The following is a 16,088-nucleotide window of genomic DNA, read 5'->3' on the forward strand; positions in this document are numbered from 1 at the left end:
ACCTGATCGGCTGATTGATGCCAGTACAGTTACTTTATTACACTGAGCATGGCTGAGTCCCTTTAAAAACCACAGCATTAACACAAGGCAGTGACTTACCTGTCAGCCTTCTGATAGTTGATGTGGACATCAAGTTTCCCCCCTCAGTCTCACTATTCCCTCTGTCCAAAGCTCCGCATAGCAGTGTACCCCTGGCACTTCCCACACTGTGCCCTGTGAGTTCTTCAGACCATGCCAAACACTCTTCCTTACTAGCTGTATAAATTCTAGTTGCTGTCAAATCAGTGAAAGCGCCAGAGCTAAGTGCATGCCGTGGCCTCCAAAGCCTGTGGACTGTGTATTTATCTACTTGGGGCTCTATAGATAGCATTCACAAAACGGAATTTTTACCAGGGACTAAAACACCAACCAAAGAGTATACATGGAGGGACTCAAGGCTCTAGCCGCACACATAGCAGAGGATGGCCTTATGGGACATCAATGAGAGGAGAGGCCCTTGGCCTTATGAAGGCTCGATGTCCCAATGTAGGGGAATGCCAGGACAGGGAAGCAGGACTGGGTGGGTTAGTGAGCAGAGGGAGGGGGATGGTATGGGGGGGTTCTTGGAGGGAAAATCAGAAAAGGGGGTAAAAGTTGAAATGTAAATAAAGAAAATATTTAATAAAAATAATAATAAACTTGATATGAGTTTTAAAAAAATTTTAAAAAGGGAATTTTTACATTATTAGATAACTTCTCTCCTACATCACAGTAAACTGAGTTAGGAGGATGTCTTAGTTTGGGTTTTATTGCTGTGAACAGACACCATGACCAATGCAAGTCTTATAAAGGTCAACATTTAATTGGGGCTGGCTCATGATTTCAGACATTCAGTCCATTATCACCATGGTGAGAACACAGCACCAGGCAGGTGGACTTGATGCTGGCGGAGCCAAGAGTTTTACATCGTGATCCACAGGCAGCCATGAGTAGGGTCTCATTCCACACTGGGCAGAGCCTAATCATAGACGCCTCAAGGTCCCCTCCTCCCCCCAGTGACACACTTCCTCCAACAAGGCCTCCAACTAGTGCCATTCCCAGAGTCAAGCATTTCCAGCCCACCATAGGGGATGTGTGCTTCTTGGGTTAATTCCTTAATTCCCCATTCTTCCAGTGGCATCTCCTTCCTTCCCACAGGCAGCGAAATGGCAAAAGTTTTCATTTTATCTCTGTGCTTTGCCCTGCTGAACTGTGAATGCTTTGTTTTAAGCCTTATAGCATGCTAGAGATGGATGTCATGGATTTTAGATTGAGTAGAACAGAGTCTGGTGCTGGCACTCATCAGACAAATGCAGTGCTCTCTGTGCTGAGTCTCTCTTGGTAACAAAGATAAACCATGCAGTTGTTAGAACCAAGTCCTGTACGGGGTTGAGTATCTCAATGCATGCCAGCACCCCCCTCTCCCAAAATAACAGTCCTTGCTCTTGGAGGTATCGTTTCCTTGGTGTTTGTGGTGTTTCTATGCTGGGTGGCTCTGTTCTCTAGCTTCAGGAGATGTCATTTCCCACCATTTAAACATGTCCATGAAATAAGAGAGAGACTAGCAATTGTGGTTTTTCAAGAATGAGAAAAGAGAAGAGAGAGATAGTCACTCTCCCCCTCCAAAGCTCCTTCTATCATTTCAAATAAACAAGAACTCAACTTGCTCAGGCTCCTGTGTGCAGTGACAGATACTCGACGGGAGGGAAGGACCCTATCTGTGAACCTAAGGTGGGTGCTGGCACTGTTCTCTCCGAAATTTCCACATGAAACAGTTATTTGATGACTAATTGATTTCAAGTTAATCACCATGAACTCATGTGATGTCATAAAGCACACTGGTCATGTGCTGTGGGCAGTGCCAGTAGGTGGCTTGCTTGTATGCATTCTAGAAATTGTCTTGAAAACCCCTTCAAAACGCCCATCTCCTTCTTGGGAAACCTGGTCAAGGGGGTTCAGAGCAGCTGTGAAATAAAGAGCTTGACTATCCCGTCACGAATGGCCTTTGACACCCCTCTTTTGCTGCCCTTCCAATTTAATACTGCCTTCCCTCTGCTGTACAAGGCCGAAAAAATACGGTTAAATGGAGGACTAGTTCCTTGATCTTTGGATGACCTTCTTCTGCAACCAGGGCTATCGTATCTGTCAGAAAGACTGTCACTTAGAAAGAGCACAATGTGTCATAGAATCCAGGTAGCTCTCCACTCACAGATACACCCAAACACCATTGGCAGTTGGCAGCGGTGGGAACCTGTAGTATGAATATCACCATGCACAGCAGAAGTCTGGAAACTCGAGGTAGGCCTGCATGGAGTACTGAAGGTATCTAAGGGGATTAACCCATGATGCCCCACTCTCCATTTTTGCCCCTTTCTGGTTTTGATGAGGTTCTTTGTGGGGTCACTCTTAGATAACTGGTACAGGTAAACACCTGTATCCCACTGACCTTTGACCTACAGTCTTCAGAAGCCTCAGAGGGAGAATGCAGACGTTTAGGAAGGGATCAGAATGGCATCAGTGAGTATGCAGAATGCTTTTTTTTTTTAAAACAGGGCAAGGGGCTTCTGAACCCTGGCATGCAGTGTCTGCCCCTTCTACCCTTCCTTTCAACCCCAACTCAAATGTTGTAAGGGAGGGAAAAGAACCATATCCGCCCCCCACCTCCCACTATCTGGCAGTCTGAAAGACAAGCCAATAAACACTTACTACCTCTTCCAGAAATCTCCACTTATCTGTCCATCTGTCCGTCCGTCTGTCTCTCCACCCATCCATCCTCTCACCCACCCAGCTCAGTTGGGGTGTAGCTTTGGAGAAGCGGGGTGACGAGCAAAGGCAGGAGCGCTTTTACCTTTTCTCCTTCTCTTCCAGGTTCTCCCTGAGCACAAAAACAGAGGTTGTGAGGAATTAGTGGAGAGGTAGCGAGTGAAGCAATAGCAGGCAAGGCAGATACGGAACACGCACTGAATGCACTAGGTGGGTGGACTATACAGGGCATTGTTGATTATGGCTTTAATTTTTATATGAAAACAAATCCCAAAAGTACCCAGAAGGACTGGGTACAGAAACCAGTGCTAACTTTAATCCCGAGTCCTTACTTATAAGTACAATGACATCCAGTAGATAAGAAGTTACTCAGGAGTGGGCTGGGACACTAAGGGGGAGTGACTGTGTGGCACCCTGATGTCTCTCCAAACTCCAGATCAATAAGGGGGTTAGCATGTCCTTCCATAAAGCTGCCTATTGAAGATATGTTGTGACGTATGGACTCTGTCAGGGCTGAGCTCTGGTATAGTTCTGCCATCTATATTCTTGGACATGATCATAAGCCCTCAATGCAGCACTGACACCCCTTGACAACATCATCAATTCCGTAACTGGTAGAAAGCAACATGCTGCAGATCAAGACAGCGGAATGGAGCAGAGCTTTAGTCTATAATGTTTCTACTAGAAATGGCAGCCAGGAACACGAGGCCTAAAATATGAAACTGTTCTCTGGAGAGAGCTGCATTTTCCCCTTTCTCTAGGAAAGGGCAGGGGACAGACAGGAAACATCCTAAAGTACCTGCACATTGTGATGACATTTCCTGATCGGAAGCTGTAATAAGCTTTGCCATGAGATCAGACTGCTTTTTAAAAAACGGTGTAACGAGAGGATTGTGGAAAAAAGAAAACCAAATTGAAAGAAAACCCACTCTAGAGGTGAGCTTGGGGCAAAACTCTTTTCGTTCTCAAGAACTCATCCTGGCCCCCTGGCTTTCTACATCTCTGGTGACCTGTACAACTCAACATCCATTCTGAAAGCCGCATTGCCAGGCAACACAGGACCAGCACCAGGGATACGCCTCAAGCATTAGCAACCACCCTCGGGCTGTTTAGTAATGTACGAGGGAGGGAAGAGGACAGAAGGCGGCTGGGGTCTAGAAGGAATATCTTTCTTCTCCTCCAGGACAATAGAAAGGGCGAGTTTATGAGTTTTAGGTCTGCCCACAGCACCTAAATAGCAGCGTGATGTGTAGAATCAGCTGACAGGCATCTGTGGGTACAGACCCACACCAGCACAGCTGATGGGATTAGACATCGGTTTTGTACTTCAAGGGGTGTTCACTCATCAAAGGATTTGGGATTTGTCTGTCTGCGTGGCTTAAACTAAACTGTCACCAATCTCTTTTGATTTAACGGATTCATTTGTTCTTCAAGAAACCAAGCAAACAGGCAATCCAAAAAAATATCCTCATTACATTTTTTCCCTGCTTAGTAATTCAAACTATATCCATTTTTAAATTCTAAACACACCACATCTTTATTCTGTTCTTTGTCTGATTAACTGGCCATGTTGTGTAAAAGCTGAAGGTGGCCAAATCTTGAGAAAAAGCCATCGAAGCTTTGTAAACATCATCTGTGGTGGGGCTTTGCTAATATGTACATTTTAGACAGCGTGAACATGACCTATATTTTCACATCTTATTAAGGGGTAAAATGACAGTCGTCATTTTGAGGGCTTTTTTTATGCTAGTTAATTATACCACAAGATATATTTCTTTAGAACTGTTTTATGGGTGTTTTGCTTACATGTATGTCTGAGGAGTTATTTACGAAGGGTCAAGAGATGTTATGTAGGCATGGAGAATTGAACTCAAGTCCTCTGTGAGAGCACCAAGTGCCCCATAGGGAAGGTTTTAGACAGCCGTGTATCCTATTTCTTTTTTTATGCATGTCTAATGCTAATGACAATCGTAGACATAATTTGGTCATTAGTTACAAAGTACTATGACAGCATGTTATTCCACTGACAGAACATTCTATCCAACTTCAACCAGAAGAATAATTTACAAACTGTGACAGCTTACAGCCCTGTAGGAACCATGCTGTGAATGACTGTGTTCGACTGTTTCTCTACCCACCTTAGGTCCTGGTAGTCCACTCTGCCCGGCTGCTCCAGGTGATCCAGGCTCACCCTCAAAACAGAAAGTATACATTACTAAGCAAAATACACCAACCTAGCACAGAATAGAGATGAGAGAGGAGTTGGCCACCTCAGAGTGAACTAGAAAAACAGAGACTAAGTAACTATTAGAATAATTAGTCCCACTGTGGCCCAAAGATTCACATGCTTGAGAACAAAGTATTTAACTGAGTTAATTCCCTTTGTGTGGTCTTTTCATCAATAAGAAAGCTGAGTGAGGAGTTATCAGGGATGCTGGTAGCTAATATGGTTCTGGGTACCATCCAATTAGTATTTGTTGAATGAATAAAGCTCACTTGGCAATAATAAACTCTCTTGGTGGAGAACTTGTAAATGATCTATCAGCTCAGTTAAAGACTAAATCACTAGATTATTTTTTTTTCTTATTAAACTTAAGTAACACAGATGTATATTTTGAAAATACATATCTTTAAACAGGTACCTAATTTTCTAAAACACATTTGGTGGAAAAGCAATAAATAAATAAATAAATAAATAAATGAAAATAAAAACTAAGAAGGCTTTGTAAAAGTGGTTTTACATTAGTGTTGTGAAAACAACTAAAACAACCAGACTTATTCCTCATGGTCGTACTGTACGATTGGCTCTAAAGAGCAAGGTAATGGATGTCCAGCTAGAAAATTCCCTGTTTCCAGAGGATGGTGGTATATACCATCCTTTCTGAACCAGTGATTCTTTTCCAAGGGGGGGGGGTACAAAGCAGCAGTGATAACAAAATGGTCCAAGTCCCTTGAAATGTCTAGAAACAAAGGCCACTGTGTCCCTTATGTTCCCATGTGTCTCGTACGTCTGTCCATCTGATTTAATCCCGGGTCCTTAGGATGTGACTGTCTTCTAGACAGCTTTCCTTTCCACGGACAAAAGTAAAGTTGCTTCTTAGCTGATGTCTTAAGACAGTGATGGGTTTAACTTTAAGAGCAGTTTTGGCTTCACTACAAATTTAATTCATTTAGAAGACTATTTCCCAAGTAACCTGGTATCATTTTTCCATATTCAAAACATGTACATTAATAACAAATATTTTTCACATTTTTATCTATTTATCTCATTGTATGTGGGTGCGCAAATGCATGCACATACAAGCCCCAGTGTGCGGGTGGAAGTCAGAGAAGAACTTGAGGGAGTTGGCTCTTTCCTCCTGTCCTGTGAGTTCCAGGTGTCGAACTCTGGTCATCAGGGTTGGTGGCAATCACTGTTCCTGGCTGGACCTTCTGATGGGTGTAAAGTATTATTTCTTAAATGCCACAATCTTTACATTCATAATTCAGTTATTACAATGTGCACGAGGCAAGTTTTACTTTTATTTGTTTTATAGGTGCTGAAATTAGGACATGGGGGAAATTAGCACCCTGTGTGTAGATTTATGGAAAACAGTCAAGATTTGCACTAGCCTGACCAAAGAGGCTGTGTGGAGACAGACGGAAAGATACGTGTGTGTGTGTACAGATGAAAAGATACATGTGCACACACACGACAGAGATTAAGTGACTGATTGATATTCTCTAACATTTGAGTCACATATCCCATCTACAAGTGGCTTTCCAAAAGGCATAGAAACCTGAGGTAAATATAACGGACAGAGAGATATGTGTGTCCCACATAACATAGGCCGGTGAAGCACTCACACTTGTTCCGGAGTATAACTGCTAAAGTCTTTACCTCCTGGAAGAAATTCTGCTTCCTACAGAAAGTCACTTTGTAACCGGAAGTCTTGTGCTTTCTTTGTTAAATGACAAAGTTGTTGAGTTACAATAATGAAGGGCATCATGGGAAGGGTTTGACATGCTATTTGGACTTTACAGAGGATAAATGCTTAGAAACAGAGTCCGGCCTGAAGGACGACCATCATTTACCATGCAGAAAAGAGCTACCAAGTCTGCCTTCAAAGACTCGGCCACAGGATGCTCTGATGTCATAACTCACAGTGAGATTTGCAGAGATGACAGGGCCAGCAAACACTGCAAACTCTGTTCAGACCTTCAAAGAATAACCATGGTAGCCAGAGCCCAACAAAACATGCTTAAAGCCCTGGATCCGGGGAAAACTCGTGCTGAGATGTGAAGTGGAAAGGAAAAATATTGCTTAGGTAACTGCATATTGTTTCCCTCAATATATGAACCCCAAGGGACTAAATTCTGGGCTCGGTCTCTCATTGTTCATGTTGCTAAAGGAACATCCAACAGAAGAGGAAACTAAGAAGCGGGACTCGTAACCTCTCTCCATGGGAGCTACCTTCATGCTGTCCTGTTCTCATAGTAGTTTTCACTCACAGCTGTGTATTTTTAAGCAGCTATCAGCATGTTCCATGGCTCAGTGCAGTGAGTTGTTATCACCATGCCCTAGATTTGTTTCTATAGGATACCCATGATTGTCTTGTGGGTGGTTGGATGAGCCTCTACAAGTATCAGGTGTGGCCAATCTTTAATTAATTCTGCATCACTGAATACTCAGGTTATTTAAAATAGCTAACTGTGGAAATATGATCATGTTTTCCTAGCAAGTTTTTTAGTTATGAAAGTAAATTTCAGTATTTATTTGTAGCCACTGGGAACATTTTAAGGTACCCACTGTGTGATTCTAAATTGCTTTCAAAGGGGGTTCTAAATTTTCTTTGCTTTTTAAATTTTTATTCTAAGGGTATGATTGTTTGTGTGCACGTACATGTGTGCACAATGTGAGTATCTGTGCCCACAGAGGCTAGCAGATGGTGCTATATCCCCTGGATTGGTGTTACACGTGGGTGGGTAACACTACCTCCCCTGCAACCATATAGGTGTTAAGAAGCAAACTTGAAGAGCATCAAGTGTTCTTAATGCTGAGCCATCTCTGCCCCCCTTTCTTTTCTAGGCAACCAATTTTTATTTTTCACAGCTTTGTCAGTATGAGGTATTACAACTTTAACAATTTTGTGGCTATTTCTCCTATTTAGTGTGTGTGTGTGTGTGTGTGTGTGTGTGTGAACTAGTCTCAATGTTGTTGAACTGCTTACCCATCTATTTTATATTTCTAAACACCGTGGACACTTTATAGATGGTACTAAAGTGGAACAGCAGAGAAAATCTTAACTGAAAAGGTTTTTTTCTTCTATAGTGGAAATTTTAGGGTGGTCCCTGGACCTGGAATATTATTCACCTCCATAATTCAACTGCAAGAAACTTGGACTGCCATTTTGGGATGGTTGACTCCTTTCATTTTGGTTTAGGCCAAATTCTCTTTAGAATGCCCATATCAAAGACCACTCAAGGCTCTTACAAACCATGTCAGGCACTGCTACTCAACAGTACCATGGATGAATCCTGAAGGGTAGAAGGGGATACAGTTTCTCCTAATGATGAGTGCTAAGGGCAAGCGGGTCATTTATCTGGAACAGTGTTCACTACTGCTCCAGTCACAGTGGTTTCTCATCCTGTCAGTGAGAACTTAGCTTTAACTAAGTTAAACTGGTCTTAGCTTTAAATATTCAGTCTAACATAGCTTCGCCTTCATCGTGTTATAACAGAGTTATTACGTTTCAGGCCTGTACTGTCTTCATCCAAAGAGGAGAGGAAAGTAACTTCAAGGAACAAAGATCAGGTGTTGTTTGGAAAGGGCAGTGGGTCCCATCTGGCCTTGGCCTGTGGAACTGCAGATGGTAGCTGGGGATGTGTAAGGTTAAAACCAGACATGTTCAGTGTGAGTAAGTTAAGAGTCTACGAGACAAAGAACAGCAAAGAGGCAGCTGTGAGGTCAGACTCCAAGTCACCCACATTTCCAATCTTGCTCTTCTTATATCTGACCAATTTGTATCTACTCAATTTACCATGTTTCTTTCTCCCATTAAACATTGAATTAGATTAGGGAAGTATCCAGTTGGCCCCCAATATTTCTACTCTAGGTCTAAGACATGGGGCAAATCTCTTGTACTTCACAGGGCTCAACACATCCTCTGTGAAGTGTGTGACTGGATGTATTGCTCATTCCTTGTAAGAGTCAGTGTTATCATCATTTGTTGTTGGACCATAGATGTTAGTAGTAGATCTGTATTCCTTAGAGATTGGATTAAATTTTACTTTTAGACCCAAACTCCCATGCTCTGGAGTTGAAGCCTGGCTACTCCAGTTGTTTGCACATTTTCCTTGGTTTCCCCAGATTCAGATGTGTGGGGCTAGTTCTCTCTCGGTCTCCATCAGCCACCTCTCTCATACACTAATGAGGTTTGAACTGAAGACTGGGGTACGGGGGAGGCAGGGCTCATCACAGGCTCAGCCTGTTTCTGACTCATTGGCTTCGTCTTTCTCCCTCTCCCTTCTCACCGTCATCCTCTCTCCCAGACCATCCTGGGAATTCAGCTTCAGTATAGATCAGTTCGTGACAGTTCTCACTTCTACTCAACACCCAACACCTGTTCTTTTCATTCTCCTTTTCTGGAGGCAGAGGAGACTTTAGAGAAACGAAATGAAAACTATCAACCTCCTCCGGGACAACTAGATTTTTGTTATGCATCAGAGGTCCGGGCATCCCTGTAGGGGAGGTTTGTCTTGTTTAGCCTATCAGTACACTTCTTCCATCAAATTAGGATCTCAGTCCTCTTTGGCAATATGATATTAATTAGTAGAAAAGCAGACAGATATGCCAGCCAGGAATTTAATACAAGTGTGCCGCTTCAGAGCATTTGTTGACATGGCCCTTAAGCGGATTGAAATAATAACTAAAGTAAACCGACCAACTTTAAGGAAAAAAAAATCTCTAAAATTACAAATATCTAAAAATGTATAATAGGCCACAATAAATTAATAAATCCCAGCATAAGCTGGTTTTGGAAGAAGTCTTCTCATCAATAGCTTAGATTCCTGTGCTGATAATTCAGGGAGCCATGTATGCAAAACCATTTGGAAAACAGTACTAGAAAGCAAAGAGATAAGAGTTTAAATCACCAAAAATGCTGGATTCAGTTTATCTGGGTATAATTTACATACAGGAGAGGCACTGTCTGCATTGAACATACTAATGTAATGTGAAGATTCAGTTGGGACTATATCCCTTATATACTGTCTCTCATGATACCTCCCTCTTCCTCTTTCCTATCTTCTCTTTCTACACAGCCTTAGTTCTCACTGATGGTTATATACTGTGGTGGTTTGAATAAAAGTGTGCCCCTCCCAAAGCTAGACTCATAGGAAATGGCATTATTGGAGGTGTGGCCTTGTTGGAGTAGGTGTGGTCTTGTTAGAGGAAGTGTGTCACTGGGGTTGGGCTTTGAGTTTCAGAAGCTCAAGCCAGACCTAGTGGCTTCCTGCTGCCTGTGGACCCAGATGTAGAACTCTAGGCTACCTCTCCAGCACTATGTCTGCCTGCATGCCACCCTGCCTCCTACCATGATGATAAGGAAGAAAAACCAAAGTAAATGTCACCTCTATAAGAGTTATCATGGTCACAGTGTCTCTTCACAACAATAAAACCCTAAGACACATACCAATCCTCAGCCTGCAAGCTCTGCAGAATGGTGTTCATTAGGAGCTATCCACTGCTTCCCCCATTCTTGGATCTTCAAACTTGGGAGTGTGGGCTAGTGAAGTGACCAGTGCAGAAGCTGGACACAGCATCAAGACATCTGAGGTAGAAATCTTGGTCTCTGGGGAATGATCTTACAGTGGGAAGAGTAGATTCTGAGTAGAAGGGTCCCCTGGGCCCACACCTAGACGGCTTAGAAGTAGGGTGTTGCCCACCTGTAGCTAACAAGAGCACTATCTGGAATTTCCTTCTTCAAGCAACATGGAAGCCCAGAGAGCACACTTCTGCAGGACTTTCTTTCTATATGTGAAAAAGCTGTCCACTACACATGATTTTATGGCAGAGGGCTTGGGAAGACAGAACAGAAAACTAGATTAAACACGTTGCATGAAGTGGAAGAGTTTCTTAGAACCGGGTGAAGTCAGCTACAACACAGATTTCAGCTTCCCCATGTTAAGTAAGTCTTCTCTAAATTAGTCTGTTCATGTTCACTGAAACTTTTGACTGGACTCACATCATCATCAGAGGAGCGGTAGCATTCCAAGGCAATCAGCATCCATCATGGGATGGGGCGGGGGGCGGAGAGAGGGGCCTGGACCTATGCAGGCACTCTGTTTATTGTTGCATGTGTGGGCATGTGTACATGCATGTCTGTAGATGTGGACATGGCGGAAGGGAGAGGGACACCCCAGCTTCCTTCTACCCCAGAGCAGGAGCCAGAGCGAAGCAGCAGGAAGCGACAGATGAGTGATGAGAGCCAGTGGGTCTCAGTAAAAAGAGGACATCTTCAGATGCCAAAGCAGGCAGAGCCAAAGCCTGCACGGTTGCACTGTGCTGGGATTTCAGGTTTGTGTGGCTTAAAAAACAACAAGCCTGCATTTCTAGAATGGGTTCTGTTAGTTCTTAGACCACTGGTTCTCAACCTGTGGGTCATGACCCCTTTGGGGGTTACAGATCAGTAGTTATCTTGTTTACAAGATGTTTAATTATGATTCAGACATAGCAGTAGCAAAATTATAAAGTAGCAACAAAATAAAGTTTATGGTTGAGGGTCACCACAGCATGAGGAACTGTATTAAAGGGTCGCAGCATTAGGGCGGCTGGAAACCACTGCCATAGATCTTGCAGCAGAATATGCTCTTAAAAAATCTTTCTCTTCTTAAAATATCCATCTAAGATCTTCTTCTTTTTTTTGTTTTTGTTTTTGTTTTTTCAAGACAGGGTTTCTCTGTGTAGTCCTGACTGTCATGGAACTCACTTTATAGATCGGGCTGGCCTCGAATTCAGAAATCTGCCTGCCTCTGCCTCCCGAGTGCTGAGATTAAAGGTGTGTGCCACCACGCCCGGCTAAGATTTTCTTTCTTTTTTTTTTTTTTTTTTGGTTTTTCGAGACAGGGTTTCTCTGTGTAGCCCTGGCTGTCCTGGAACTCACTTTGTAGACCAGGCTGGCCTCGAACTCAGAAATCCGCCTGCCTCTGCCTCCCGAGTGCTGGGATTAAAGGCGTGTGCCACCACGCCCGGCAGTAAGATTTCCTTTCTTAAAGTGTAGTCATATGTGTGTGTGTGTGTATACATATACATACATATATATATGTATATATTCTGCATATGATTTGAATGCTATATATTTTTCTCTTTGAAAGAGATGGTATTTAATTATTAGTAGAAAATTTAAATGTAAATGAAGAAAATACCTAATTAAAAAAATAACAAAAAAAAAAAAGAAAATTTAAGTGATATGTTCAGCTGGAAAAATATTCTAAAGGTCCATGAAGAAAGACAGAATGAGAAATACTTCTTGTTCACATGCATTTGGAGCCGTAAGAGGTTTTGGAATTATTGAGGCATTTATGTCTCTAACTTGAAGACCACAGCCTTTCAAATGGAAAATTACAGCCATGCCTCCCACTGTTCATTGACTGGATTTCCAAGCCCATATTACAATTTCTATTGGGCAAATTAGGACACTGAAGTTTCCAGGTAGTCCACAGTCACATACATGCTGAGTATATGAATTGAATCAACTTGCCTCATATGCTTAGCCTCTCTTCTGTGGTAGTGGCACACTGCCTGGTTTGGTTCTGCTAGTAACACCTGGTACCCTTTCTGACCCTTGGTGTCCTCATTCATAACTTAGGTAATCATAGTACCTACTTTATAGAACTGCTATAAGGCTCTCAGCTTATCTGCACATAACACTTAAAACCTTAGGCGGTGCATAATTTTGGTAATGATACAATTTCTGTTCTCTCTACAGAGGAGAAGAAAGTGCTGAAAGAAATGAAACTTCTTCTAAAGTGACCGCAGCAGTGCTGTTTCACATCTGGGTGATGGCTCCCAGCCCACTGGCAACTGGCCTGGTGTAAAAAGAAGCTGGATAGATGCTAACCTGCCAGGATAATAATATCACAATTAATAATAATCTCACAATTTTTATTTTTTAATACCAATTTCAAAATGAATTGTATCATTCAGAAGTAAGAACTAATGATATAACAGTGGGTTCTGTGATTGATGGCAAAAATTTTCGATAAAAATTGTCTATGAAGAGATGAAGCCCACAATGGTTAAATATTACTGTTTTAGACACAGAATTTTAAGACCATCTTTGTCCATAGTTTACCTTGATTGTACTGAAGCGATATAGTGAAGTTTTCTCTTTCGTTTGTCAAATTCTATGAGACGTTATTTAACGCCTATAGCTAACCTACTCACGGTAATACACTCTATCCCTTCCTACTGCACCAGGCTGCGCTGTGTTCCTCTGCCAAAGTACTTAACAGCATAGTAATTTAATAGATTTTGGGGCACTGCTTCTGTCTCTGTGTCCCATCATCCTGGGATGGCATCCATGATGGCAGGCATAGCTTTCATCTCAGAGATCAATGGCACCGGGCACTTGTAAGTGCTGAATAACTGAACGGTTGAGGAAAAAAGTGACCGAATCAATAGGCACATTTCAGGGGAGTTTTGAAAAGGGCTCTTCCAAATTATATATGCAATTTTTCTAGATCTAGTGAGCCAGTATTTCTGTGTTCTTTTTTATAAATGCACTCTTCTAAATGGAAATGTCAGGAAAGTGGGCTTCATGATGGTACAATTTGTTCAGCTATATCGGTCTGGTTATTCTGTTTTGCAAAACACCCTTGGAGGAGCTTCCCTTCCCTCCCTCTGCCAATCAATCCCTTCACTTCTTATTCTCCTTTGTTCCAATGTTTTCATCTATGAGACTGACAGCTAGCATTCAATTTTGGAGTAACATGCTTATGTGAAGTCGAGGGGTCGGGGGAGTGGTTTGGAAGAAACCGTCACTCTGCAGCAAAGAAGTAGACTCCTCCCAGCTAGTGATATGTTCTCCTCCAGGAAATTTAAAATTAATCACCTAAAAGACAGGTGTACCTTTAGTTTCATTTGACGAGTTGAACTAAATGAGAGGTCAAATTCTAGAGTAGAGTGAGCAGTATGTGGAATGTTTGAGACGCTATCAAGCACACTAAAGGATGTAGTGATCTTCCGGAAGAATGAGTAATGGGAAAATGAAGATGCTAACGAGAAAGGATGAGTGTAATCGTGGTTACTATAGAAACAGTGGTCTTAGCCTCTTGGAATTCTCATTTACATAATCTTTTAATTTCAGAAGATAGGAAATGTAATAAACATAATTCAATTCCCACTGTTAACCAGTGCAAGGAGTAAATTATTGTAAGATAATTTCTCTGAACCATTAACTAATCTGGAATCAAAACCAGCCATTCTTTCCTTCACTATTTTTACTTAATGGACAACACAAAATCACAATGAAATAGCTCACTGGCAAAAGAAACTTTTAGGCTACAACAAAAAGACCTACAACAGATTGAAATCCTTCAAGAATTAAGTTCAGAGTTTGGGAGTGTGCTAGAGAGTAAATCTTAGCCACACGCATGTCAAGCACACACTTATTGCTGACCTATATCTACAGGCCTTAATTCAGACTTTTAAAATGATTTAAACAAGAACGACATTGTGTTTAATGGCTACACTCATTGAATCAAGCACAAAATACCGGGTTTGCTCTGGGGTTTAATTGTGTGGACTTGAGTCAATGGTGTGACCTTTGCAAGTCTGGAAGCTTCAATTTATCAGCTCTCTAAATATACTTACAATAAAAAATGCCATTAGAAGTATTTTGTGAAGACGGATGTCAGCTAAGAACTATGAGGCTCCTGGGTAAGAGATGAAACAGCATTCCAAATACCATGGCTACGAGCTAATGAAAATTTAATGTCACTTAAATAACCACACAACTATCTAGGGTAGATTCATAGATGACACATTAGTCTCAGTTTTTATATTATGTTTCAAACTTTAAAAATATGATCTAGAAAAGCCTTTGAAAATTATAGTGGCCCAGATCATTGGGCATTCTTCTTGATTTGGCAAGAATCCTTATGACCCAGGACTCTGATAAAAAAACAAAATCTCGTCTTCACCGCAAAGATAATTTGCTTTTAATCATAAAAACAGTTGATATTCTTTTTTTAGTGATAGATACATAAGGATATATGTGGATATATATTCTTACATAAGGATATACATGGACAATGATATATATGTATATATGCATACAGATATATGCTGGGTTGCTCATGTGCTGTTTAGCTGTTATACTTCCCATTTTCATAGCATTTACACTAATTGCTACTCAAACAGATTATGATGACTTACCGTGCTTGAGTGAAATAAGATAAACATGTTAAAAGAAAATAAAAATAAGGGATTTAAAATAATGCCTAACCTAAGTGTAGATTTTGAAAGAACTGATATCCAAATATTCTCACAAAACTGTAGAAAATTCCATACATTCTGCCAAATGATTCTCCAGTTTAATAATGATATTTTAAGTAGCCTACACTTCTCCAGAGAGCACTTCTCCAGGGACAGGGTTTAACTGAGTCCATGTGTTATATCTGCCTGTGTGCAGGTCAATCATACCACACAAGTAAAGTGTTCATTATAGCTTTAACTAACAATACCTACACATGAGACTTACAAAACACATTTTTGTGTCTAATACAACTAGCAGCAACTTTTCATATTTTAGGTAAGATTTGTCATGGCATCTGCCCTGTTTTGGCTTCTGGAAACCAGCACAAATGATAGAAAACCAGCTTTCAGAGTTGGGAACATAAGATTCAAGAAACTTCTTGCATAGTCAATGTGACACAAATGACATTTGGGGGCCAGTGTCTTTAGGGGGGGACAGCCCTTTCTTTTATTTTAGAGATAGAGCTACATCTTACACTCAGAGAGGAAAGGACTCTTCAAAGAACATAGGATGTCACCCCAGGGTTGGAGACATTAACAGTAGTGACCACACTTCTGATGTAATATGTGATGTGTCCTTTTTCCTGTACACATAGGGACCATTTTGACTACTCATGTTATACTGTGTGGGAGGTCAGCTGGAAAGGCCATGGGACAGAGGGAGATTCTATCTTCCTTTGTAACTCTGTGTATTAATTTTTATCCTATGTTGACTTTAAAGGGTTTTTCCTTTTGCTTGGGTTGAAATGCTGAGACTCCTAAAACATGCTAGTATAACTATAGATACTGA

At 41.5% G+C, this 16,088-nt stretch overlaps 1 protein-coding gene across 1 annotated transcript in view; it reads right to left on the minus strand.

Moving 5' to 3' along the window:
- Col25a1 (collagen type XXV alpha 1 chain) overlaps positions 1-16,088 on the minus strand; it is a 411,050-nt gene that overhangs the window by 77,827 nt on the left and 317,135 nt on the right. Inside the window, exons 13-14 of the mRNA XM_021157594.2 lie at positions 4,920-4,973; positions 2,867-2,893 (exon numbers count right to left, since the gene is read on the minus strand). Coding sequence (XP_021013253.1) covers positions 2,867-2,893; positions 4,920-4,973 — 81 coding nt within the window. The remainder of the gene's footprint in view (positions 1-2,866; positions 2,894-4,919; positions 4,974-16,088) is intronic.

The sequence above is a fragment of the Mus caroli genome, unplaced genomic scaffold (assembly GCF_978045245.1).
Source record: "Mus caroli unplaced genomic scaffold, Mus_caroli_1 scaffold_3, whole genome shotgun sequence".
NCBI lineage: Eukaryota > Metazoa > Chordata > Mammalia > Rodentia > Muridae > Mus > Mus caroli.